This window comes from Danio rerio, chromosome 13, assembly GCF_052040795.2.
Source record: "Danio rerio strain M-AB ecotype USA chromosome 13, GRCz13ab, whole genome shotgun sequence".
Lineage (NCBI taxonomy): Eukaryota > Metazoa > Chordata > Actinopteri > Cypriniformes > Danionidae > Danio > Danio rerio.
In genome coordinates, this window is record NC_141033.1 from 36,264,186 (window position 1) to 36,288,356 (window position 24,171).

Genomic DNA, 24,171 nt, shown 5'->3' on the forward strand with positions numbered 1-24,171 from the left:
ATATATAATTAGCCAAATCTGCACAATTCTTGAGATTTTTGGGCATAACTTAATTGGTTTATGTTTAATCAACTTAAATTTGTAAAAACAACTGAGGTAACTTCGATTTGTGTTAAGACAGCATAAAGGAATTGTGTCTGATTTAAGCTAAAGTGACTCTTTACCTACAAATATTTATGTGGTTTTATTATAGTAAAAGTGTGGCAAGTAACCACAGCTTTCAGCAAAACGATTTACCATAAATACCACGTTTAAACTGTAGTCTAGTAAAAAATTGTATTGATTTGTGGTTGGTTGGTATGGTTCAACAGTAGTTTTTTAAAGAGTTTTAAGACTTTAAGGTTTGTAAATCCTAAACCATGTAAGATACTCCGACTAAAAGCTGTTTTACAATTAGTGTGTAAATCAAGGTGTGAATTATTTATTGCTAAAGTAGACATTCATTAAAAACATCTTAAAAGTCAATATTTATATTCTTTATCTTTATTTGCCTTAAGCTTATGGCATTACCCTCAGTTAGGATGCTGTTTACAGAACATAGACTACTTTTGCAAGGTTACTCCTTGGTGTGGCTGTGTTTTGTTAGGTGTGTGTGTGGTGTTACATTCATTTGCTTAGCAGTAGGTGTGGTTTCCATCTGCACATGTGGCATCGACATTTAGTAGAAAGTTTTAAATATTTATATATTATTAATATTTTATATTAAATTATTTTATAATGATTTTTATACTATAAATGAGGCTTCAAAACATCGAGCTTTTTAAAAGTCTAATACATGTCATATGCATTCCACATTAATTACTTTATTGTGTAAAGAATGAAAGTACATCAACAACTTGAATAAAAGGGCGTAAAAAAGTATAGAGTCAAGCAGATATACCTGAATTTGTTATGTCAGTTCACACCTTTTAACACGTGCTTTAAAATTAATAACCAGGTGAAATGTCCTGTCATTCCTTTAGTTTCATTGCAGTACAAACTTCAGCATAAGCCTAATATATTCTCAGATAGGTGGCAGCAATATGCATTGTGTTATCCATGCTTCATTTCCTTCTTTAAAATTGCATAATCACATGTTGCACAAGCTACAAGATAAAAGCATGATTAAAAATAAAACATAAATATCAACAAACACCTTTTAATATATTTAAATGTTCGTATAGCTGCAGGAATGACAAGAAGAAAACACTGCCAACAAATATATAATTGCTTGGATTAAGATTTACAACTGCTTCCATATGCATGGAAATAACTGGCATGACTGTAGTTTTACTGCTGACTCACATTTATCGGTCAGCCATTCGAGGTCAAGTCAACGTGGTCTATTTGCATAGTGAGTGAGAAAGTCAAAGCTGCGGTAGCACATGGTCTACAAATGTAATTGTCAAAGGAGTATTTTACCTTTTTTAATTTAAATCTTACTGAATATTGCCTAACCCTAATAGATGAACTCATGCATATGAAAATAAAATAAATATTAAATGTTACAATTGTTTCATATTTAGTAATGTTTTTAAATATTATAAATGTATTATTCACAAAACACAGTGAGAAAACAGCTCATAATTTTTTGCATTGTTTGACCTTTGCATTGTTGTATAGAGCACAGATGGAACATTATATAAGCTATAAATGACTGTATGCTAGAGTCTCAGCTGTTACTGCAGTCTTTGATGTCAGTTCAGAGTAAACAGAACTGCTGCGCTTACTTTGTCAAAAGAAGAAGAGGATAAACTGATCTGCTTATTGAAGTTATATAAAAAAAACTCTATGCTATATTTTTATTTTATTAACTTTATTTTTTTATCAATTATTTATTTTATTAAATGTTTATACTTAATTTTTATTGTTCGTTTGTGTCTATATAAAGAGAGAGTTCCCCCAAAAATTGTATTCACTATTTACAAGTGGATCCAAACCTTTGTGATATTTCTTTTCTGTTAAACGGAAAAGAAGATATTTTGAAGAATGTTAGAAACCAGTAATGGTTAGCCATTTTAACCATATTTTTCAAAATAACTGATCACGTGTTCAACAGAATAAAGAAACTCTCAGAGGTTTGAATAAATGATGACAGAATTCGTTTTGGGTGAACTGTCTCTTTAAGACCACTGCTTATGGAGTTTATTGAAGCGATACTGAGAGTACACTCATGCTAAACCACCACTCTGGTCTCAATAGACTGAGCATAGAGGACCAGAGCAGATGCCCTCCACTGACTTTAGAAAACACTGTGCAATACTTCACATAACTGAGTATAAATGTGATTCTAGTGGTAATTCTCATAATGAATTTAGCCCTTTTTGTATACTAATTATCTGTGTAGTCCTGCCCATCTTCAAATTTCATTGGTTCGAAAAACACTGTTCAAAAAATATTTAAAGGGATAATTCATAAAAAATAAAAATTTGCTGTTAATTTGCTCACCCATGAGAAGGTGTAGGGGATATTTTTTTTCGGCAGAACATTCAATCATTCATTTTCCTTTGGCTTAGCCTCTATTTTAGAGGTTTCTACAGCGGAATGAACCGCCAACTATTTCAGCATATGTTTTACACATGTGGATACCATTCCAGATGCAACCCAGTACTGGGCAACCCATACAAACTTATTCATACACAGGGAGAACATGCAAACTCGACAAAGAAATGTCATCCAGCTGGGACTCAAACCAGCAACCTTCTTGCTATGAGACGACAGTGCTAACCACTGAACGTTCATTTTCTTTTTGGCTTAGTACCTTTATTAATCTGGGGTCAACACAGCGGAATGAACCGGCAACTTATCCAGCATATGTTTTACGCAGTGAAACCCTACCAGCTGCAACCCATCACTGGAAAACATTCACATACATACACTACGGACAATTTAGCTTACCCAATTCACCTATACCACGTTTTTGGACTTGTGGGGGATACTGAAGCATCCACCTGGATGATACCCACCCAAACATGGGGAGAACAAGTCTCAGCCAATTTAATAATCCACCATAACTGAGCCTGAACAGGGTCAGATTTGTTGGTGTGTCACGGCTGCAATGAAATAGATAAACCCATGAATCAGTGCACTTTAGGCATGATATGGGCATGCTTTTTCTCTAAGTCACCCAAGTGATAGAATTTGTTTTTATAAACATGTATTTTAAATGTGGGTCAAGATAGGCCAAACTTACATATCAATTATTAACATCTGGGCCAAATACTACATTTTACATCTGGCACAAGTATTGTGCCAAACCAGGGCCATGTTTGTCCCACATGCTGTATGTCAGTGTCGGATGAATGCCTGCTGTGCCAGATTTATGCTATTGGTATAATTGGGTGAACTGTCCAAAAAATCTCAACATTTTCATATTGTCTTACTGTCAACTTCACTGTTCTGTTCATTTCAAGATCTAGTTTCTTCCACACCACATGAATATAAATGTTAAACTATAAATCAACTCAAATAATTTTTAATTTATAAGTTAACTGCCAAAATAACCCTGTTGCTATATCCATAAATTTTACCTGAGGCTAAAATACACTTGAATATTTACAGTGCTTTTTTCAATGCTTTACCAAACATCAGTGAGGTGGGGGGACCCGTTCTACCCTTGTGTCTCCTGTTTTGCAGGTAAAGTTATTTGACACAGGACAAGACACTCTGACCCAGAATTCTGACATGTGATTGGGCAATCCAGAGACAATATTGAAACTCTGTAGGAAAGTAGGTCCGTAAAATGATTTTTAGATTGTGGTTGAAAAGAAACTAGGACAGAAGTATATAAAGATTTAATGGCATTGTAAGACCATAATGAAAGTCTTGTATGACTGCAAAGAGGGTGGAATTGTATTGGATGACCCATTTAACGTCTTATATTTCTGCCTCAGCTGCTCAACGTTGTATTGTGTATGTAAGGGAGAATATATATGCAGCCTAAATACAGTATGCACCTCCTTTCAGGGCCCCAATCATACTCTTGAGAACTATTTTGAAAACAGACTCACAATACGACACTGTTTATATGTCTACTAACAAGATAAATTAATATATAGAAATAGATTTTCTATTGAAATCATATTATAACATGTTGACAGCTGTCTGACACAAAAAAGTGAAACTGCAACACAAGTTACCAGTCAAGGGTCATTATACTAAAATATTTAAACACTAAATGTGATTATTGATCTTAACCAAGTACTCCAAACTGGCTTTTAGCTTAATTATCTGTACATTGTATCCATTCAGGTATGGATGTAAACACTTTGTGTTTGGTTAGCAAAGCCAGTCTGACAGTTTAAAATTTGAACATTAATTAAAAATATGCTCAGACCAGCTGAAACTTAAAACTTGACCAGTCACCAGCCTGGTTTAAGCTGGAGTTGACATTTTGGCTGGGCTCCTACGCTGGTCAAGCTGGTTTTAGCTGGTCATCTTCCAGCTTGACCAGCTAAGACCAGACTGGAAATGGCCAAAACCCCTCTACAACCAGGCTGGTCCACCAGCTAAAACCAGCCAACCATCATAGGCTGGTTAAAGCAGTTTTTTTCCAGTAGGGATGGCTAACAAATTTCTATTCTAGCATGTTCAACATTGTGCTAACACATGAATTAGCATGTTGATATATTTTAACTCATGCCCAATATTTAATCATGTTTCATATCACGTACCTGTTTAGCATGTTGCTGTGGGTTTCTATAGAAGCTAATTTTAAAAGGCTGGTTTACAAAAATCACAACTCTGCTTTGCTTTAAACGTCATTGAACAATTGAAAGGTCTAGAAGATTCAAGTGGGATACACAGTTTAAAAGTTTGTCACAGAAGAAGATGACAGCTTAAACAGGAATTTAGTAGGCTACATGGCTTTGTCAAGCCAGCATAATTATGCTATAAACACAATAGAAATGGTGGATTGTAAAATGTGGTCACTGGACTGCCTGCAGATATACAGTAGATGAGGAACTTTACACTTATGTACAATTCAAATGCAAAACCACAACATTTCCACCTCAACTGCTGACCGACATGAACCATATCTATTGTGTGGTTTGGAAGAGCTGACCCACATCCTGGCTGCAATGACAACATTTAACTAACCTGTATGAGAATCCAGCTTTGCTCGTCATAGATTTAACACATAAAGCTTACTAATATTATTATTTTGTCAGAACATGATATTTCACATTTATGGATGGGACCGTCATGATGAGTCACAGGATGTCCAATACATCACTTTACCGCTATGATGAGCTTAATGGATAAAACAGACCTGCTGTTACAAAACTCAAGAAGTCAAGATGTCAAAATTACTGAGGACAATCTCTTCTTTATAATCAAACTCACCAACTGCCATTTACCAATGCCACAGCAACATGTGGTAGAAAATTGTTTCCTCGTGAGACAAATAGGCAACCTTCATTTACGGACAAACATTTAATTATTATTATTATGTCTGTGGGAAAATTTAATCAGCAACAAACAGGGCCGAGAGGTCCAAGTTCGAAGCCTGACGGAAATATAATCAAATAACAGAGAAGTAACCTCTTCCTCTTCTCATCGTCAACAAAATAAAAAAAGGAAAAAAATGCAATGAGCTCTACAAGTCCAAACGTGGAAAGCAAGTCCTGTTTAAATACAAGGAAGAAGGAAGACACTGGGGAAAATCATCAATCAATATGCTTTTAGCTAAAGGCAATGAGGAAGTCAGCGCAGTTGATGTGTCTGTTCATCCCTATAAATGATTTCAATCTCTGTGTGGGAATCTATAAAATATCATAAACCATGATGTATAAGCAAGGAACTACTGCATCTTTTTAGCTGCAAGTGTCTCTAAAACTATCTCAGCTATGATGTACGATATTTACAATTTCTGGCAAGAAGCAACTAAACTGGCATGTCATCGACATACATGAGCACTGCCACCTTCTGGAGAGAACATGCTCAAATCTCAAAGAATGAATGAGATTATATGAGAGTGTCTGTAACCATTCAAACTGCATTTCAGGCCAAACACTCCACTTATTACAAAAAGCAGACAGTAAATGAGCCACAAAATGGGAAAACAGGGAATATTTATTTTCATTTATTGCAAGCTTTCATAAAAATAAGGGTAATCCATACGAAAATGACGTCCCATCTTTTCAGTCATTTATAAAATTTATCTTCGCTGAGTTGCACGTGATTGCAATAGTGCTTTACAAAACATAATCTCCATAATCAGAACAGCAGTTACATATTTTTGTGGCACTCCACAAAACCAAACTTAACACATATTTTGGTCCACTGAACTTAAATGTAGCAAGTCTTAGAGTTTTAGTAACAACATTTAGCGGAGTAAAAAATACATTTGAATAAGGAACGCTGATTTATATCCAATAGAAAAGGTGTCGAAAGTATCAAATTGAACTTGAGTTTTCAGAAAAGGATGAGTTCTGTGGAAACGTAGCTTAATTGAGGAAAACAGTTTCTTGCATACACATAAATGGAAGCACCATCTTATTCATTACTGTGTAAACCATAAACAATATGATGAACTATTACTACTGATACTCACTTATTTACCTCATTTCACACACAACAACTGGGGACATCAGTCAGTCCTTTTCATTTAAAGTAAAAGGAAGTGTAATTTGGCAAAAAATGTGATCGTAAATTAACGTCAGCATTCTCTTGAAACGTACATTTGTGTGCAGCAATCTGTAATGCAGAGTAATGCATTCGGACGAATCTCAAATCAACAAAAAAATATTAGGAGGAAAGATATCTGAAGCATTACATTTCACATAACACTTCTGATATACTGCTCTGTTTCTCATCACAGGTCAAGTTTTGTTTAATAGTTTATGATTAGTACGCATCAGCTTTCCAGTGTGCCAGAAAAAAGGCAGATTAATCACATTTAAAGGTACAAAACTGCAGTCAAAACAGCAGAAAAATCACTGAAATGATCCACTTGTTGTCATAGTGGTACTTTATGTGTCTGCATAATCTCAGATAGAATATATCAGCTAATATTTGCATAACTTGGAATATGTAAAAAACGGCGGCTAATGCAGGGATTTAACAACTCATAAGTGAACATATTAGAGAGCTTTCAGGTTGTAATCACTGCATTAATTTCATGAGATGGTACTGGCAGTGAAAAAGAACATAAGCAGGAAAAAACGAGGCAAAGTGTAAACACTGCAGTTGCTCTTTTTCATGTTTTAAAGTGGTTAGTGAACCACGTTAGGGATAACTGAAGTAGGTGCATTTAGGTTTCACTCTAATGGGCAGGTAACAATGCTAGGAGCTCACGATGGTGCAGCGACGTCATCATCGTGTGGGTCAGTTGCTTTTCAGCAGCTCAATGCTGCCCTGCAGAGTGGACATGCTGTTCTGTAGTGAGAGAACAGAAGAGACACAAAATCTTGATTTTCTAAGTTGACCACGATTACTACAAAATAATTAATTTTTAAAGTAATTTTGAAAAAACTTAAATCATGTTTTCGACTTATTTTAATATACATTTCACTTTCGTTGGAATGTAAATATGTTAAACTGTCATAAATGTATTTTATTATTAATAGTACACTATTATTATTATTAATTTTTGCATAGGTGTACATTTGAAGTCAGAATTATTAGCCCCCCTTTTCTTTTCTTTTTTTTATTATATTTCCCAAATGATGTTGAACAGAGCAAGGAAATTTTCACAGTATGTCTGATAATATTTTTTCTTCCGGAGAAAGTCTTTTATTGTTTTATTTTGACTAGAATAAAAGCAGTTTTAAATTAAAAAAAAAAAAAAACATTTTAGGGACAAAATTATTAGCCTCTTTTAGATATATATTTTTTCAATAGTCACAGAACAAACCATCGTTATACAATAACTTGCCTAATTACCCTAACCTGCCTAGTTAACCTAATTACCCTTGTTAAGCCTTTAAATGTCACTTTAATGTGTATAGAAGCGTCTAGAAATATCTAACAAAATATTAATTACTGTCATCAAGGCAAAGATAAAATAAATCAGTTATTAGAAATTAGTAAATTAGAAAACTATTATGTTTAAGAAATGTGTTGAAAAAAATCTCTCCGTTAAACAGAAATTGGGGAAAAAATAAATGGGGATAATACTTCAGGGGGGCTATTCATTCTGACTTCAACTGTATATATTTGTATAGCTCTGTTGGGATAGGATGGGTGTTCTTTGATTGGTGTTTGGTTGCTAATACAGTATATATGTATTGTTTCTTAATATTTTGAAAATTTTTGTTGAAATATTTTATGATCAGTAAAATGTTAAAAGTTTTTTTTAATGATGTCTCTAACACAAAGCAAGGCTGCAATTATTTGATTAAACATTTAGCATATTTTGTGTATATTAATATTTAAAATGACGTTTCTATTTGCAAATATTTTAAAATATGTCATTTATTCCTGTACAAAAGCAGAAATTTAGTATCATTACTCCAGTTTTTTTGTCAGATGGTCCTTTGGGAACCATTCTTAGGAATTGATTTTGTGCTCCAGAACAATTTCTTATGATAACTCTTGAAAATAACTCTGCGAATCAATACTTTAAAACTATGATAGATTTTTTTTCTTTGACATATAGAATGTTGTGCTTTTAATCAGCAATGATGAGTTTAATACAGCATTGCTGAAAAAAGCATTTGTGACCAATAACTTTTGTTTAACACGCATATATTTAAATATTGAGAATCAAACTAGGGACATATCAGGAAATCACCCAAATTTTAACTTCTCTAATAATACCAGATTTTTCCATGGAGACTTGATACATGTGACAAATCATCATCCTCACCTTGGCATGTTTTATTTCCAGCTCAGTCATCTCGATCAGGTTCTTACGAAAGGCTACTACACGTCTTGCCTTGAAGCTGGTGAGCTCTACAAAAATAATAAATGAGAGCAAGTTACTTACGGAAAAAAGTTAGGATTTTTTATACTGTGCTTAACCCTGGGTTAACAAAATTATAAATAACCAGATAGATAATTGTTTCTCACTTGTAATTTAGAAGAAAGGTTAGACCTGGGGTTATTATTGCATCATCTTTGCAATGTTAAAGCAGATTGCGGTGTGAACCATGCAGTGTTATAATGTTACAGCCCAATTGTGCTCATATTCACATGTTTCATACAATAAAGAGAAACACCACAGGTCTTAAACACTTTTGAGGGGGGCAATTGGGTGGTTACATTTATAATCTGCAAAGATAGTAAATGTAAAATATTCTAATGCACAATAATAAAGTACTCAATTATATGTGTCTTTGTCCTAGCCATAATACTAGCATTATATATTGGAGTATAAGGACATACAAGGAAAGTTTAGAAACGAAAGTGTGAAACTGAATATTAAACAATAACCACAGGTAATATACAAGAAATTTGAAAAATGAACCCTGATGACAGAATCTCCTTTAGTTTAAAATAACACACAGTTATCTGAAAAGCTATAAAAAAAAACATGTATTTTTTGTATTGTAGTATTTTTTGTATTTATTGTATTAGCTCTCCAACAGTCTCATTTAACAGTTCTCTGCAATGAATCACTTTGCTAAGCACAACAGTGATGGTTTATAAACTACCCCTTGGAGAATTCATACCTACAATCTTTTGGCTTCCAGCCCTGTCTACATTAACTCTTCATATACTATTAACTTCAACCCTCACAGAAATTCATCAAGGTTATTTGACAGTCAAATAAAATAATAAAGATTTTAAATGCACAACACACCTTTCTTGCCAGATTCTGAAAGCCTATCAAACTTCTGAAGACACTGCTTCTGGTTCTCCTCAGCCTGTGGGACATCTTTTCCTTTTAGACGTGCCTTGTCGAGAGCTTTATTGGAATTCTCGTAATCTGCAAGTGCCCGTGCACGTCTATACAACAGGTCCTGGGGAATGGAATGCATAATTGCTCAACATATAATCAGGTTAAATCAAAGTGTTGTTAGTGAACAATGACCCAAGGTGGCCAGCCAAAGGCAAATACTCTTTATGCAGTGACAGATAGGCTACTGTATAAAATAATTGGATTAAAAATAGATTCTGTTGCTGTAGGGACCAATAATGTGCACTTTAAGAACTTAAAGGCATTAAAGGCACAGTTTACCCAAAAATCAATCAGCCCACCCTCCAATTATTTCCAATCTTTCTTTCTTCTGTTGAACACAAAAGTATATTTTGAATAATTTTGGAAACTAATAGCCAACATTCCTCAAAATATCTCATTTGTTCAGCAATTATTTAAAAGATTTGGAAGAGTAAACGATTTATTTTGAGTGAACTATCTGTTTATAAGCATGCTTGTCTGATGGACTGACATAAAAAATAGATGGCTAGTAAAACTGGGAGGCTCTCTGCAAATGTCTGGTATGCAAAAAAATCCCACAATGAACTCTTTCTGGAAAAAAACACTGTAAAACGTAATATCTAATGCACTTAGTTGACTTATACAATCTAATGCATGTTACATTATCACATTACATGGCCTCTGTACAAAAACAAAGAGTGAAATATTTACCTTAGCAGCTTGGATGTCTCTTGTGTAGTATCTCAACAATTCTGTCAGCTTGAGCTCCTGATCTGATGCCACCCTGTCCTCGACTTTCTGCAAAACACACACATACCTCATCATCACATTTCTTAAGACCTTATGAAGATGGTGACAGTTGGTTTGTATGTAACTCCTACATAGATACTCACTCTAAGCTTTTCAAATACTTCAACACATTTTTCCAAGTGCCTGGAAAAGAGAAAGAAAATGAAAAATTAGGCAGTAAAAGAGCAAATTCTTACATCTTCAAATTTAAACTGTCACAATCCACAAAAACATTTGAAGATATTTCAAAAGACTTCTCAATATACTTTTAAAATTCCCCAAAATACTGTCATTTCTAACTGAAAATAATACAATTTGATGAAGAAAGTTAAAAAAGTAACTATAAAATATATTTAAACTGAACCTCGATCACACAAAGCTGTTTTGTTTTCTGTATAATTCAACATTTTTGCTTCACTTAAATGCTGTTTTCACTGTAAAATATATGAAATATAATACATTTCTCACTTTTTAAAGGCAGAGTTGTTGTCAGCTGCAACACTGTTCAGAGCCCCGGAAATGTGGTTATAATCATCAGCAACATCTTAGAAAAGAAAAAGAAAATAAAAGTCAGTATTAACCAATAAATGATAAGCATCCAGCCGATTGCTTCATGGTCTCACTTTTGTGTGAACGGGTCATTTTCTCAGCCTTAGCTGTGGAATCTTTGATTTTATTAGAGTAATCCAGCAGAAAAGTCTTCTCCTGTTCAAAGAACTCATCAACCTCCTGCAAAATAAAGTTTAAACTTGTGTTTTATGACATGAGATGATTTTAAAAACACCCCAAAGAGAGCTGCATGATGCACTAACCTTGACCCCTGAGATGAGGACCTCATCAGCGGTCTTCACCATGTTCTTAAAGAAACCACCAAACATTTCCTTGGCATTTTTCCGCCTCACGCTGAGCTAAAGCCCAAATGAGAAGAGGATTACAGAGTCACGCACAATATGAACCAATCAGAATGCAGAAGTATAGTGTGTGCTCTTTATCACCACTGGCTCAGATCCAAAAAGGTCACTTGTCTTTGTTATCAGCATAACAGACACTTATCTGAATAATACAAGACTTACAGATTAAGGCTTAGTTTTAAAGTTTTTTTAAGCAATAGTCCAGTCATGAATCTTTTTTTTTTTACGCTGAACTAAGCAGGAAGTGGTTCTCTGAGTAAAATATGCCCTCCCTCTTTATCTTCTGCAGTCATCCTCCAACCTCTCTCCATTTGTATTTAAACTGCCAACATTGCAGCTTCGCAGGAAATAAGCAATGCCAACAGTCCCTCTCACTGTCTCTCTGTTTCCTGGTCTGAGAAGAATAGGCCTGGCTTGGACAAAGCAGAATACTCACATCCTGGTCATATTCCAGGAATATGTGGAAGTTTCTATCCTTGCTGAAGCTGGGATGGGAGGAAAGTCGCTGAAGAAACACTTCATGAACCTGCACAGTCTTCTTAAAAACAGCAAGATATTCCCTAAAATAACACACAGGCTTTATTAAACACATTTAAATGCTATTAATGTGCAAAAATAACTATTTTTTTATTAATTTGTTTATTACAGAGTTAGACTCACGCCTCAAGTTCCTGCTTCATTTTGGCATATTCCTCCTTTGTCATGCTTGACTCCCCTTCTCCCAGCTTATGCATCTTCTCTCGGGGACCCTCAAAGTCAGGTTTTGGTGGGGCAGGAGGGATCTGAGAAATATTGGAAGAGAGAAAAGAGGAAAGCACTGAAAATGCAAAACCATTCAATTCAATATAAGACTACTTGGCTATTCCAATTCTCTACAATGCAGGCTGAGGATCAGCAGAGACACTTGGTGGTTTGATCATTGGCAGACACTTGCATTGTGTTCCTGATGATGAGCTTTTATAAATCTAGACAATAGGAATATGGTTTTTAAGCTTACAATGAGGCCAGCATATTCCTCAGTCTCCACAATTGCATCATGGAGCCAGATGAAATCTTCATGCTGTCGTGGCACAGAAAAGTCCGGCTTCTGAAAGGAACTAAGTGTGGTCTGAGGGGAAGTGAAGAGCAAATAGAGAATATGACTCAAGGACATAATGCCTGTCAAAAACTAGTCATTAGATATACAAGTGATGAGTTTAGGCATGGGCCGGTATAAAGTTTCTGTATGATAACCTTGGATAAAAATATGATGGTTTCACAGTATTGTGATTACTGCTCTTTTTAAGAGGTTTTTTGTCTGAGTAAAAAAAAATAACAATCATTTTCCCCTTTGAACACAATATATTTAATTTTGAGAAACATTTATAATATTTTGGAGCAGTAAACATGTCAGACTTAATAATTTAAATGAGTCATTAACTTCTGCTGTACTCATTAGTTTCTAAAACACAGATTTCATTACAATTTAAAACAGCATCTTTGGGGATCTTTTTTTTTGCTGGAGATGCTGTTGTCCTAAAAAAAGTAAATAAAAAATCCTACACATACTATAGAAATAGTATAGCAGAAAATTTTAGGGGATTTAAAACATTGACTTTTCCAAACTATGGTATACTTTGAGAACGGTTATCATCCCATGCCTAGATGAGTTATTTGAATATCATTAAATATGAGGTTGAGGTTGGCTCACCTTGGTGTGGACGGTAAATTTGACTTTGTCCCTTTCACAGAGGGCATCAGGAATATCAATGAGGAGAGATGCATCATTGTTCAAGTCAACAGATACAGAACGTGCCTATACCAACAAAGAAATTGACAAAAACACAAGAAATTTTTATTGTTGTTGACAAATCATAAAAAACACAATAGTTATTAGTCTGCAAAGTTGGCTTTTGAGAAAAATAATAGTGAAAACATTTAAAATAAATAGTTTCAAAATGAGCCTTTCCATAACCCATACATAATTAAACTTACAAAAATGATTTTAGATACAATAGAATGCATTTTGGTCTACTTTAATGTTTTAAATCACATATGTGAAAATAAATGTCACACAAAGAAGAATGTTACATTGCCATCTGTAAGAAATGGGTTAATTTTTTTTTTCCAGTTGCGCTCAACGAACAACCAAATGAACAGAGAAAGGTCCCATGAGTTTAAGGTTAACTTCACACCTTTCTCCAAATTTTAGGAAGTAAAATAATGACCCTCAAGTATGACCAAATGAGTAGAGAAAGGTCTCATGACCTTAAGGTTAACTTTCTTCAGTTTTCAGGAGTTAGAATATTGACTCTAGATAATCATGCTGACACTCCAAACCTCAAATGTGTGCTTTGCAATCAGAATGTGCACCTTTCAAAGAAAGGGGTCTGATCCGCTCACTCTACTTTCTGCTAATAGGCCGACCTTTGGCCAGCACCCAAATTTTGACTATAAAGGTGAGAGTTTCTTGCTGAAACACCGGAAGCTCAGCCGTATTATAAATGCACATCGCCAGGCATTCTCAGACACACTTGTTAGTTTACCAATGTGACTGAAACAGACTCCCCCCAGTCTTTGAAGAGGAAAATGATGGCACCTCTCTGAGGTTGTATAGAATTTTATCAAATTGCTTGGGGTTACATTATCTGTCTTTTATTCATGTAATCCTTTTTACTCATCTTTATTTCGCATTATAAGCCTTTTAAGCAATTTTGTTGTATTTCGGTTACTGATGGCCATGAGTATGATTCATGATTATTCAATATTATTGTGATAATTGATATCAGCTGCGTGTACCAGCAATAAACACTTCAGTCTCCACTTCGCTTCCTAATCTGCAACTGCCTCTCTGGATATACCACTAACTGTACTCAAAAAAATAAAATAAAAAAAAATTACTAATGCTTTCCTTCTTAGACTTTACAGACCTGAAACTTGCCTATAGCACTTATTCATTGTTGCTCTTATAGTTGTGTAAATTGCTTCCTTGTCCTCATTTGTAAGTCGCTTTGGATAAAAGCGTCTGCTTAATGACTAAATGTAAATGTAAACAGTAGTATTGGATGGTGTATGGACTGTTATTGGTGCGTTCTCTTGTCGAGTAGCATCACACTTGTCTTACTTGCATAAACATAAACCAGAGTAAAACCTTTTTGGTATGCTGAAACATTTTACATCCTAAAATTTGGGGCATACAAAAACAACATCCAGTGTAACAGATTACCATGACCTGTACTTTCTAAATATTTAAAAACTCTAGGTAATCACATTTTATTGTGTTTTAAGTAGCTAAATCACTTTCAATAACTAAACATTTTCAAAGATAGTCAAATCATAAAGGTTTAAATTACAACTAATTAGCATTTTGAAGCTGCACTGTAATGCTTAAGTCTTAATAAGCAATCGTTTCAAGATTTTAAATATAACTGAAAATAAGTTTTGAAATATAAACTTTTGTTTATACTGAACGACATTTTACTGGGTATCTTCTTTATTTTCTGGTGAAAATGCAAGATTTTGTTTTTGCAGTATATATTTACATTACTCTGCTGTCTATGCTATGCAAATTGAGCCCATGGATCATAATCTGATACCAAATCTGTCATCTGGAGGAACTTCCCCAAATCATTGTAACAAAAAAAAAAAAAGAGTCTTTGTCAAATACACCGTTCTACCAAATAAACTTGAATTATTGACTAATTAAATGCAAATACTAACGTAGTAGTTACCAAAATCACTCCAACATGTTTACAATGAGTTCTTGATAGAGTTTAAGCCAGGAAGAGCGAAAAGCACATGATTATTAGCTAAGGTTACTCACTAAAAGTGCAAAGCGGAGCTGGGCGGTTATTAGGCAGCCTAGCAAGTGTTTCAAAATTCTACGTTTTATCCCTGTAATTGAAAGATATGACAACACTCACCTTCTCCTTATCGCTGTCCTCTGAAATAGACGTCATGTTCAGGAGATATTTCGCTTATTTTATCGGCTCTGGGTTGTACATTAAACTGCACTTTTAACTTTCCAGCAGCAAGCTCGTTCCTCACTTTCCTCCCTCTCGCCTGTCACTGTGGACATCCGGCTCGAATATTTTTTTTCTGCCATCATGTCAAAATAAAAGTCTTGTAACAAATGTCGCTTTCACGTTTTACTCTTTTAATCAATTAATCGCTAAAAGATTTACTAAAACATACCACACACCCAGTTTACAAAACTGTAAAATATTTAATGAAACGTTGCTTGTAAGAATTTTGATGTAAATGGGTCACAGGTTTTCCATAGATATTGATTGTTTTCACCGCCAGATAGCAGTAACCGTTTGAAAGACATCGATAAAGTTCAATATAGTTGGTTTACGGCTTTGTTGCTTTAGATAGTCAATAAACAGATATACAATAGTTATATAGTAAACGTGTACTTTGTGTAAAAGTAAAATAAACTGTGCGGCTTATATCAAATTTTGCAATGTGGGAAATGTAGTTTTTGTAAAAGAATTCAACGTTGTTTTGATGAAATTTGAACTACAGTTCCCATAATTCCCCAGTATATCCAGTTCAATCTGCGCTACGTTTGAATGTGGCATGTAGCAACATCATGCCTGCTGATCCGCACTATAACTTTTTGGTTTGTTTATTTTAATTTACATGTCCATTATTTTATTTTTCAAAGCATGCGAAACCATATTTAAACATCATAACAGTCACAGCACGTGAACACAAAGAACTGTTAATACGATGCAGGTAACGTTATTGAGGCAGTTGGCACAATACAAGTGTGTGAGATCAATAGGTTTCACCCCTGGTCGGTTCTCGAGGGTGGACAACTTTTCAACAAGCTGTCAATGGCGAGCACGCAAAAAGGTCAGTCAGTACAGCACAGTGGACACGGAGCGCTACTCATCCCTGGTTCGTGCGGTGTTGACAAAAACCAGCTCACAGACTCCTGAAAGCATCGAGGATGAAGACTCTAAGCTGTTTGGACCAATAATAAGATCCAAACCTCATTCTCAGCAGCCCAGAGAACCTAAAATCCTGCATCCACTATTAAATGAGGCCAAAGGTCTGTCAGAGTATGTCCCAGGACCTTTGGCTCATATACCATTAGAGAGGGACTCTAATAAGACACTTATACCCAGTGTCACCCGCATCCTCCAGCAGACGATGCCACCTGAACAGGCCTTTTACCTGGAGAGGTGGAGGAGAAGGATGATTGCTGAACTTGGAGAGGAAGGCTTTAAAGAATACAGCTTGAGTAAGGACTACTGTTTACTTTGATTAGACTACATTTTAAACAAATCAGACCTCCTCATTTAACCGTGTATTTTCTTTTAGACATTTTCAGACAAGGAAAGCTGTTTCATGCTGCTATTGAGAACACTTTCACTCAGGAAACTGTCTCTAAGGAGGACACTGAGTGTCCAGCAGAGGTGTCCGGATATATGGAGAGTGTTTCTCATGTGTTGACTGATATATCAGGAGTGAGAGCTATTGAAAGTGCTGTACATCATTCAGCATTACAGTATCTGGGCATTGTAGATTGTGTTGCCCAATACAGGTGAGATTCTTCTGTTATGCTTTTTTAAATTGACCATTTTCATAAGGTGTATTATTAAATCAAGTGCATAGTTTGCTCTTGACATTAGTGCAGACCTATGAACCCACTCTTAAAATAATTCATTAAGGTAAATTAAGGAATAGTATAATGTTTAAGGAATGTTTAATAAGTTACAAAGAGTTAATAAAGACTTGCGTTTCTTTTATATATGTCTCATACATCAGTATTAATAAAAGGTAGATCGAGCACAGATTGCAGTTTTACTGACAAATAGGTTCAACCGAAATTTGATATGCTGGCTAACTCTGAGAGATTAGAAGAACTGACAGGAATCATATTATTTATACTTTGACATTTAGCAGTTTATTGTGCAGTTGGTTTTCAGACTATATTACTTACAGACTATATCAGCCTGCTATAAAGTTAGCTTGTGCGTCAAAGCGGTGGGAAAAACACTAGCATTAATGTTACCATTATTTTGATGGACAGTATTATTCGGTAGTGAACTTGAGTTTATGTGACTTGCACCTTTTTTTTTTTTTGCTGCCATAATCCTCACTTGCGTGTCACTCCCCTTACACACCCCTTATTCTTGCACAGTAAAATTCCCCCTGTGCTATTTTTGAGCTGTTACATCTGAATACAGCTACAGCCTCTCACATGACAGCAGAGAAAGGCTCAGCCATGTTCATATGTGTTTTGGGGGCGGTAGGACTCAAGTAGATGATGTGATTTACATGTCCAGGTTAATGGTTGAATTTAATTATTGGTGGGGACACGTCCCCTTCGTCCATGCTACGCCCCTGTATTAAACTGATTTATTGTCTCCCAACACAAGCAACTTCTACATTAATATTCAAACACTGTAGTTGAAGCAGAGACATGAAAGAATTTGGTTAATGTTTTCTGTGAACGCTTGTTTTCTACATTTATAAAGCATAAAGACTTGTCCTCGAACATCTACTCCATCTCAAGACTGTAAAACATTGTTTAAAAGCCTCTGGAGCTTTGGATTTGGTAATAGACAACTGGTTTTGACATTTGACAGATGACATTTGGTCATCTGACCAATCAGAGATGGATAAGCCATCAGAAAGGGGGCGTTTAGAAAGTGCCGATCCATAACAAAAGACGTTTCAGACATTGGGAAAAGGTGATACTGCAGTGTATATTATGCAAAAATCCAAGTAATTTTTGAAAAGAATAAATCTATGGACCCTTTTCACATTTCCGGGTATCTCAGTAGTGGAAGTCATCATAGTTGGGTAAACTTAGAGCGCAGTGAATAGAAGAGTACAACAAATAATATTTTTACAATTCTATTTGCTGAAATAATGAAATAAAAATTTCACAATAGTGTCTTCAAGACTTTCAGAAAAAGTGTGAGATTAATAACAGGAGAGAGTGGGAGAGAACACATCAAATTTACTGTCCTGTCCCACAGACACTGCATTACAAACGCCTCGCACCAGCTGTGATTTTTTTTTTTTGTAATTTGATGCAAAGATGATTTAGTACATAAATTCATATAAATGGTCATACATTTTTCCAAAATCAAAATAATAAAAACTTTCAAGGATTTAACATGCTGATGACCATTTAACACAAAAGTCTTATGAAAAGAGTCCATTGTAGAAGACCTTAAATAATTAGCAACTTTTCAAATAGCATAGCAGGGGCATTTCAGTGGATTTTCATTTTTTGCATATTTTGACATTTAATAATAATTTCTTTGCTATATCGGTCACATTGAAATTTACCCTAAAACAAAAGCTTATGTGCTTTCAAACAGAGGTTCATTGTGTGTCATTGACTGGAAGACCTCAGAGAAGCCGAAGCCTCTACTTCACAATACTTATGACAATCCATTACAAGTAGCTGCATACACTGGTGCCTTGAACAGTGACAACAACTACAGCTACCAGGTAAGCATTACTTTTACTCTGGTTATCATTAAAACCAAAAAATACTTTTGCATAGAGTGGTGTCAGAAACGCGATTTAAAGAAATTAGTCAAAATAATCTTAGATTGTGTAGAATTAAAGGGTTATATTGCATTTTGCAATACAATAAAATATGAAAAATGTTCATGTTAATACCCAGTGTAAACGTGTTGTTTGACTATATGTGTGATTCATCTTATTTCTTGATATAAACAGCATGTTTATTCTTTCAGTTGTACTGTTCAAGTTATCCTATTAAACTATATATATCATGTTGTTTCTGTGCAGGTAGATAATGGCTTAATTGTGGTAGCCTACAAAGACGGTTCACCTGCACATGCTCACTTTCTGAACTCCAAGCAAATTAAGCAATTCTGGGAGAAATGGCTTCTTCGACTAGAAGAGTTTGCAGAAAAATAAAACCCCTTTGACTAGCATAACAATTCTAGATAATGCTACACAATGTGTAGTTCAACTGTAAATGTTTTTCATTTGATACAAAGAATAAACATTTGTGTTTTACACATTTTATTCTTAAATTACTTTTGTTGTTGACAGCGGCCTTTTTAAAAGTTTCACATCGGAAAGCATTCACATAACCATATAGCGCAGTGGTTCTCAAACTGTGGTACGTGTACCACTAGTGGTACGCAGGCTTCCTTCTAGTGGTACGCAGAGAAATGAAATATGTCATGTACATGCTACACACATTTCAAAATTTATTAAAAATGATGTATATAATATGCCATAAATGACATATAGCCTATATTTCTGAGGTAATCTGCCACTTTTTTTTTAACTGTGCAGAGTTGTAGCTGCTTTACTGGGCCTACTACGCTACTGTATTTCAATACTGCTCTTTTTGGTGGTACTTGGAGAGACAATTCTTTTCTGAGGTGGTACTTGATGAAAAAAGTTCGAGAACCACTGATATAGCGCATTTCTTAATTAAAATTAAACTATTTAATTAAGTTGCTCTTATGGAAATCTAATTATAAATCATTGAAGACATACCAGGCTGCTCTGAAATCTGGTTCCTCTGTGAAACCCAGGCTTGTGAAGAGCCTGTAGGACAACTGGTTCTCTTCTTCTGTGAAACAGTACACTGGACAACCCTGAGAGTGAAGTTTCTTGGACATAACAGTGACCAGTGCTTTTGCATAGCCTTTTCCTCTGTGTTCAGGAAGCGTGTACAGAATTCCCAGTGCACAGGAAACATATGTTAATAACCATGCCACTGGTTGATCATCTGAGTCCAGGACACAACAAGATGGGAAGTTTGCAATCATATTTTTAATCATCACTTTGCTATCTTCACAGCCAAACTTCCAGTTACTGTTGACTAGTTCAAGATGAGACTCATTGAGGGAGGAAATCTTCAGTGATAAACTGCCAGAAAAAGAAAAGACACTTTAGTTTAACCTGTCATCTTTCTCACACTTGTTATCCTTGGCAGTCAAAAGGTACATCAAATAATATAAGTGATATTCCAAGATGATGAAAATTGTATGATTAAAGTTAAGAAATGTCAATTCAACCTTCATAATTTAGCTAAAAAGAATGATAAATTGAGTAATGCAATTCATGTTAATGCCCAAGACTACTTATTCTTATTTTTCTTGTAGCAAGTTTTACAAATGTTTTATCTCGATGAACTGAAAAAGATTTTAGACAGAAGTCCAACACCGAGCCAATAGCAAACATAAATTTTGATGAATGAAGACCTGTAATATGTAATGTTTCAGTTATGGTGCTTGTGCTAAGTGACATATTACAGCATTATAGGCTTATATAACTTAAACTATGTCCTGTCATAAAATGGTCTAAAGTGTGGCATTAATGATTATAGTTGATATACAGTAACCAGCGGTGGAAAGAGCACTAAAAAATTATACTCAAGTGAAAGTATCACTACTTGCCTAAAAATGTAGTGTAAGAAGAGTAAAAGAATCTGTTGTAAATATTACTCAAAGTAGGAGTAAAAGACTTTTTAAAAGTACTCATGAGCAGTGAGTATTATACTGTAAAAAGCTGATGCGTTTACATGTAATTTGTGCATGTGTGTGTAAGTGTGACATTCTGTAGTTCGTCTAGTTATTTCCCAGCAGGGACACAATCATTAGACGTTAATGTTAGGTTAGATTTACGTTGTGATGTCAGGTGACCAAAATTTATTCTATGTTTAATGTCTAATCGTTGCCTTGGAATTATAGGGTTCTATCTGCACTCCAAATGAATCTGAGATATTGAGTTTCAAAGTTTTGCATTCCATATAGCAAACAATATGTGTGTAACAGTTCTCTTTCATACATTAACATGACAGAGGCCCTAAATGTACTTTAAATAAACCTAAATGTTGCTGTTTTGATGAGCACCCAAAGAGCACCGACCATACATTTGAGCTTACCCCAGAGCACTTTTTGTTTGTTTTTTCTGATAAATTTTTTATTTGTAAATTACTTGTATATTACTTGCTTATCAACATTCTCTTACATTTGCAGATTGGGGTAAAACAAACAGGGTAAATGCAGATAGAAGCTTCTAATGCTAAAAAGTCATTTTACGCTTGCAATTATAAGGTTCTACATGGCAGATCATTAATTGAAGTATTACTTAAACAAAAAACATCACAATGTCAATAAGTTGTCATTTAATAAGAATATGTATATATCTAAATATTCACAAAAATGTCAGCTAGAGCCTTATAATTCTAAGGTGATAATGTCTTATGTCTAGCCAGCATCTAAGGACAACATTATTTTGATGTCCAATAATGACATCAAATGACGTACATGTTTGGTCGATTTTAGGTTATGAGAAAATGACCAAAATCCAACGTCGAGCCAGCATCTTAAGCCAACATCATATTGACGTCAGATACTGACATTGATTCATCAGGTATGGCAACCAAAATCCAACATCTGATAGAAGTCACAGTGGTAACGTCTACACAACGTCAAGCCTCCAAACAGTTTGCTGCATTCGCCCATGTCTTGAGGTAGTTCACTATAATGTGATTTACTTTCTTTGTGCGATTTGATTGGACAGGAATCGCAGGACTGATTTTTCCAATCCCCATGACAAGAAAAACTAAAGTAGTGACTGCAGGTTGAAGGAAAGTAGTGGAGTAAAAGAACAGATTATGCACTAAAAATGTACTTGAGAGGGTAAAAGTACACATTTTTAAAACTACTTAGTAAATTACAATTCCTGGGTAAAACTACTCAATTACAGTCATTTGAGAATTTGCAATTAGTTACTTTACACCACTGACAGTAACTCACCTATCAAACGCTGGAAGTTTTGATAGATCTTGTAGGACCAACATGTGGCACACTGCCTCTTTCTTCACAGGTACACCTCTGTTTTCTGCCACAACTTCCATAATTTTCTCATGCTTAAGCTCAGCAGCTTGAAACAAAGTTTAAAGTTAAAAAGGTGTTTAAAGATGTTCAGTGGTTCATACTGATTTGAAATCAGACAAGGCATATGCAAGTACCCAAACAAATGAACTTCTTCCAGTCAATGACATCTCTCTGTGCCAGCAGGTCTCTAAGGTAATCATCGTTTTTGGAGAAAACAGTCATGTCTTTGAAAGAATCTCCTTTCTGTAGGAAAAATGAGAAATTGATTGTTCAAATTATCTTTAACTGTACTTAAATACTGCAAATTATTCTTCCCAATGTTCTCAATACCTCACGATATTCTGGTTTAATGAGTAAAACTCTGAACTCTGGCCACTGGTCAACAAGCACGATAACAGGATCAGCTCTCTGCCCTGTTCTGTTCCGCAGCACAATGGATCCATATGCCTTTATGTATACAGGACAGATGAATTATACATTGGACACAACACAACGGCAGGCTTACTAATGTCTGCAGAGCACTGTAATGACTGTTTCTTCAACACGGACAGTAAATCGTGTTTCTGCAAGCGGCACTATTATTTCAAAATGAACTACTTTTATTAAAGGCTTTCAAACCTGCAGCGACTGTGGGAAGTAGTTTTTAAGGTCTACTTCCAGGTTCTTCAGATCCTCTGTTGTCAGCTGACGCATTACGAGGTTTCTCTGCTCATGTGCTTCGCTTGGTGTCTGCTGTCTGTGTTGCGTGCACCGCATTAAATAAACCCCTCTCTCTCTCTCACACACACACAGACACACAAAAATGACACTGCACGGGGCAGGCAGGAAAGCGAGGTTGTGGTTTGGAAAAGTTTAAAGTTTAGATTTTACAAGTGTTCGAGCAAAGCATTGGTTGTAGTGCCCCTCAATTGAGTAGTTTATTTTTATCATAGACTAAAAATTGTAAAGTTTGTCCTGGAGCCACAAAATTTATATATATATATATATATATATATATATATATATATATATATATATATATATATATATATATATATATATATATATATATATATATATATATCAATGTAAAACAGTGAATCAATATGTCCATTATGTAAGTTTTTCTAAAATATGTATTGTCTGCATTTTTCTATAACGTTTTCTGAATTATTTCACAACATTAAAATATTACCTTCTTACACAAACAAAATAATAACAACTCTAAATAAAATATTATTAGCCCCCCTTTGAATTTTCTTTTTTAAATATTTCCCATGTTATTATTAATGTTTAACAACAGAGCAAGGAAATTTTAGAGCAAGGAGTATGTTTGATAATATTTTCTCTTCTGGATGAAGACTTATTTGTTTTATTTTGGCTAGAATAAAAGTAGTTTTAACTTAAAAAAAATATTTTAGGGACAAAATTATTAGCCCCTTTAGGCTGTTTTTTCGATAGTCTGAACAAACCACTGTTATACAATAACTTGCCTAATTACCCTAACCTGCCTAGTTACCCTAAATAACCAAGTTAAGCCTTCAAATGTCACTAATCTGTATAGAAGTTTCTTGAAAAGTATCTAGTAAATTATTTTTCATTATGGCAAAGACAAAATAAATCTGTTATTAAAACTATTATGTTTAGAATGTTGAAAAAATATTCTCTCTCTATGAAACAGAAATTGGGGGAAAAAAATAAAAAGGGGGGCTAATAATTCTGACTTCAACTGTATATACACACACACACGTTTGTTTTTGTGAAAAGTAAGGACATTACATAGGTTTCCATTCATTTTATACGGTCGAAACAGTATATTGTATTGCCCTCAACCCACCCCACCCCT

The 24,171-nt window shown here is 34.7% G+C and overlaps 3 protein-coding genes across 4 annotated transcripts; 1 reads left to right on the forward strand and 2 right to left on the reverse strand.

Annotated features, from left to right (window-relative positions):
- Window positions 1-6,036: 6,036 nt before the first annotated feature.
- Window positions 6,037-15,554, reverse strand: snx5 (sorting nexin 5). Of its 2 annotated transcripts, XR_015505067.1 has the most exons (14): window positions 15,408-15,554; window positions 13,196-13,300; window positions 12,503-12,613; window positions 12,166-12,287; window positions 11,942-12,065; window positions 11,407-11,502; window positions 11,218-11,323; window positions 11,063-11,138; window positions 10,699-10,738; window positions 10,517-10,603; window positions 9,728-9,887; window positions 8,529-8,877; window positions 7,797-8,433; window positions 6,037-7,613 (listed from the first exon to the last, which is right to left on the reverse strand). XR_015505067.1 is itself a non-coding variant. In NM_214769.1 (13 exon segments), coding segments are annotated over 13 exon segments (1,200 nt in total). In that variant the 5' UTR covers window positions 15,444-15,506; the 3' UTR covers window positions 6,049-7,308.
- Window positions 15,555-16,063: 509 nt separating this feature from the next.
- Window positions 16,064-19,507, forward strand: mgme1 (mitochondrial genome maintenance exonuclease 1). The gene is given in 4 exon segments (NM_001008640.1): window positions 16,064-16,735; window positions 16,816-17,038; window positions 18,831-18,963; window positions 19,270-19,507. Coding segments are annotated over 4 exon segments (1,005 nt in total). The 5' UTR covers window positions 16,064-16,218; the 3' UTR covers window positions 19,402-19,507.
- On the reverse strand, window positions 19,493-23,137 carry si:dkey-76k16.6. Its single transcript, NM_001327775.1, has 5 exons — window positions 22,965-23,137; window positions 22,677-22,793; window positions 22,481-22,589; window positions 22,266-22,392; window positions 19,493-20,370 (listed from the first exon to the last, which is right to left on the reverse strand). Exons 1-5 carry the CDS (start codon window positions 23,100-23,102, stop codon window positions 19,974-19,976), a joined length of 888 nt encoding a protein of 295 aa, NP_001314704.1. The 5' UTR covers window positions 23,103-23,137; the 3' UTR covers window positions 19,493-19,973.
- Window positions 23,138-24,171: the final 1,034 nt, after the last annotated feature.

What these genes read in the sequence shown, in the direction of transcription:
- si:dkey-76k16.6 (NM_001327775.1), bottom strand. Translation starts at nt 23,102, where the DNA reads ATGCGGTGCACGCAACACAGACAGCAGACACCAAGCGAAGCACATGAG. An exon ending in ACTTCCCACAGTCGCTGCAG is followed by an intron (nt 22,794 to 22,964) that starts GTTTGAAAGCCT and finishes GTATACATAAAG; the next exon opens with GCATATGGATCCATTGTGCT. An exon ending in TTAAACCAGAATATCGTGAG is followed by an intron (nt 22,590 to 22,676) that starts GTATTGAGAACA and finishes TTTTTCCTACAG; the next exon opens with AAAGGAGATTCTTTCAAAGA.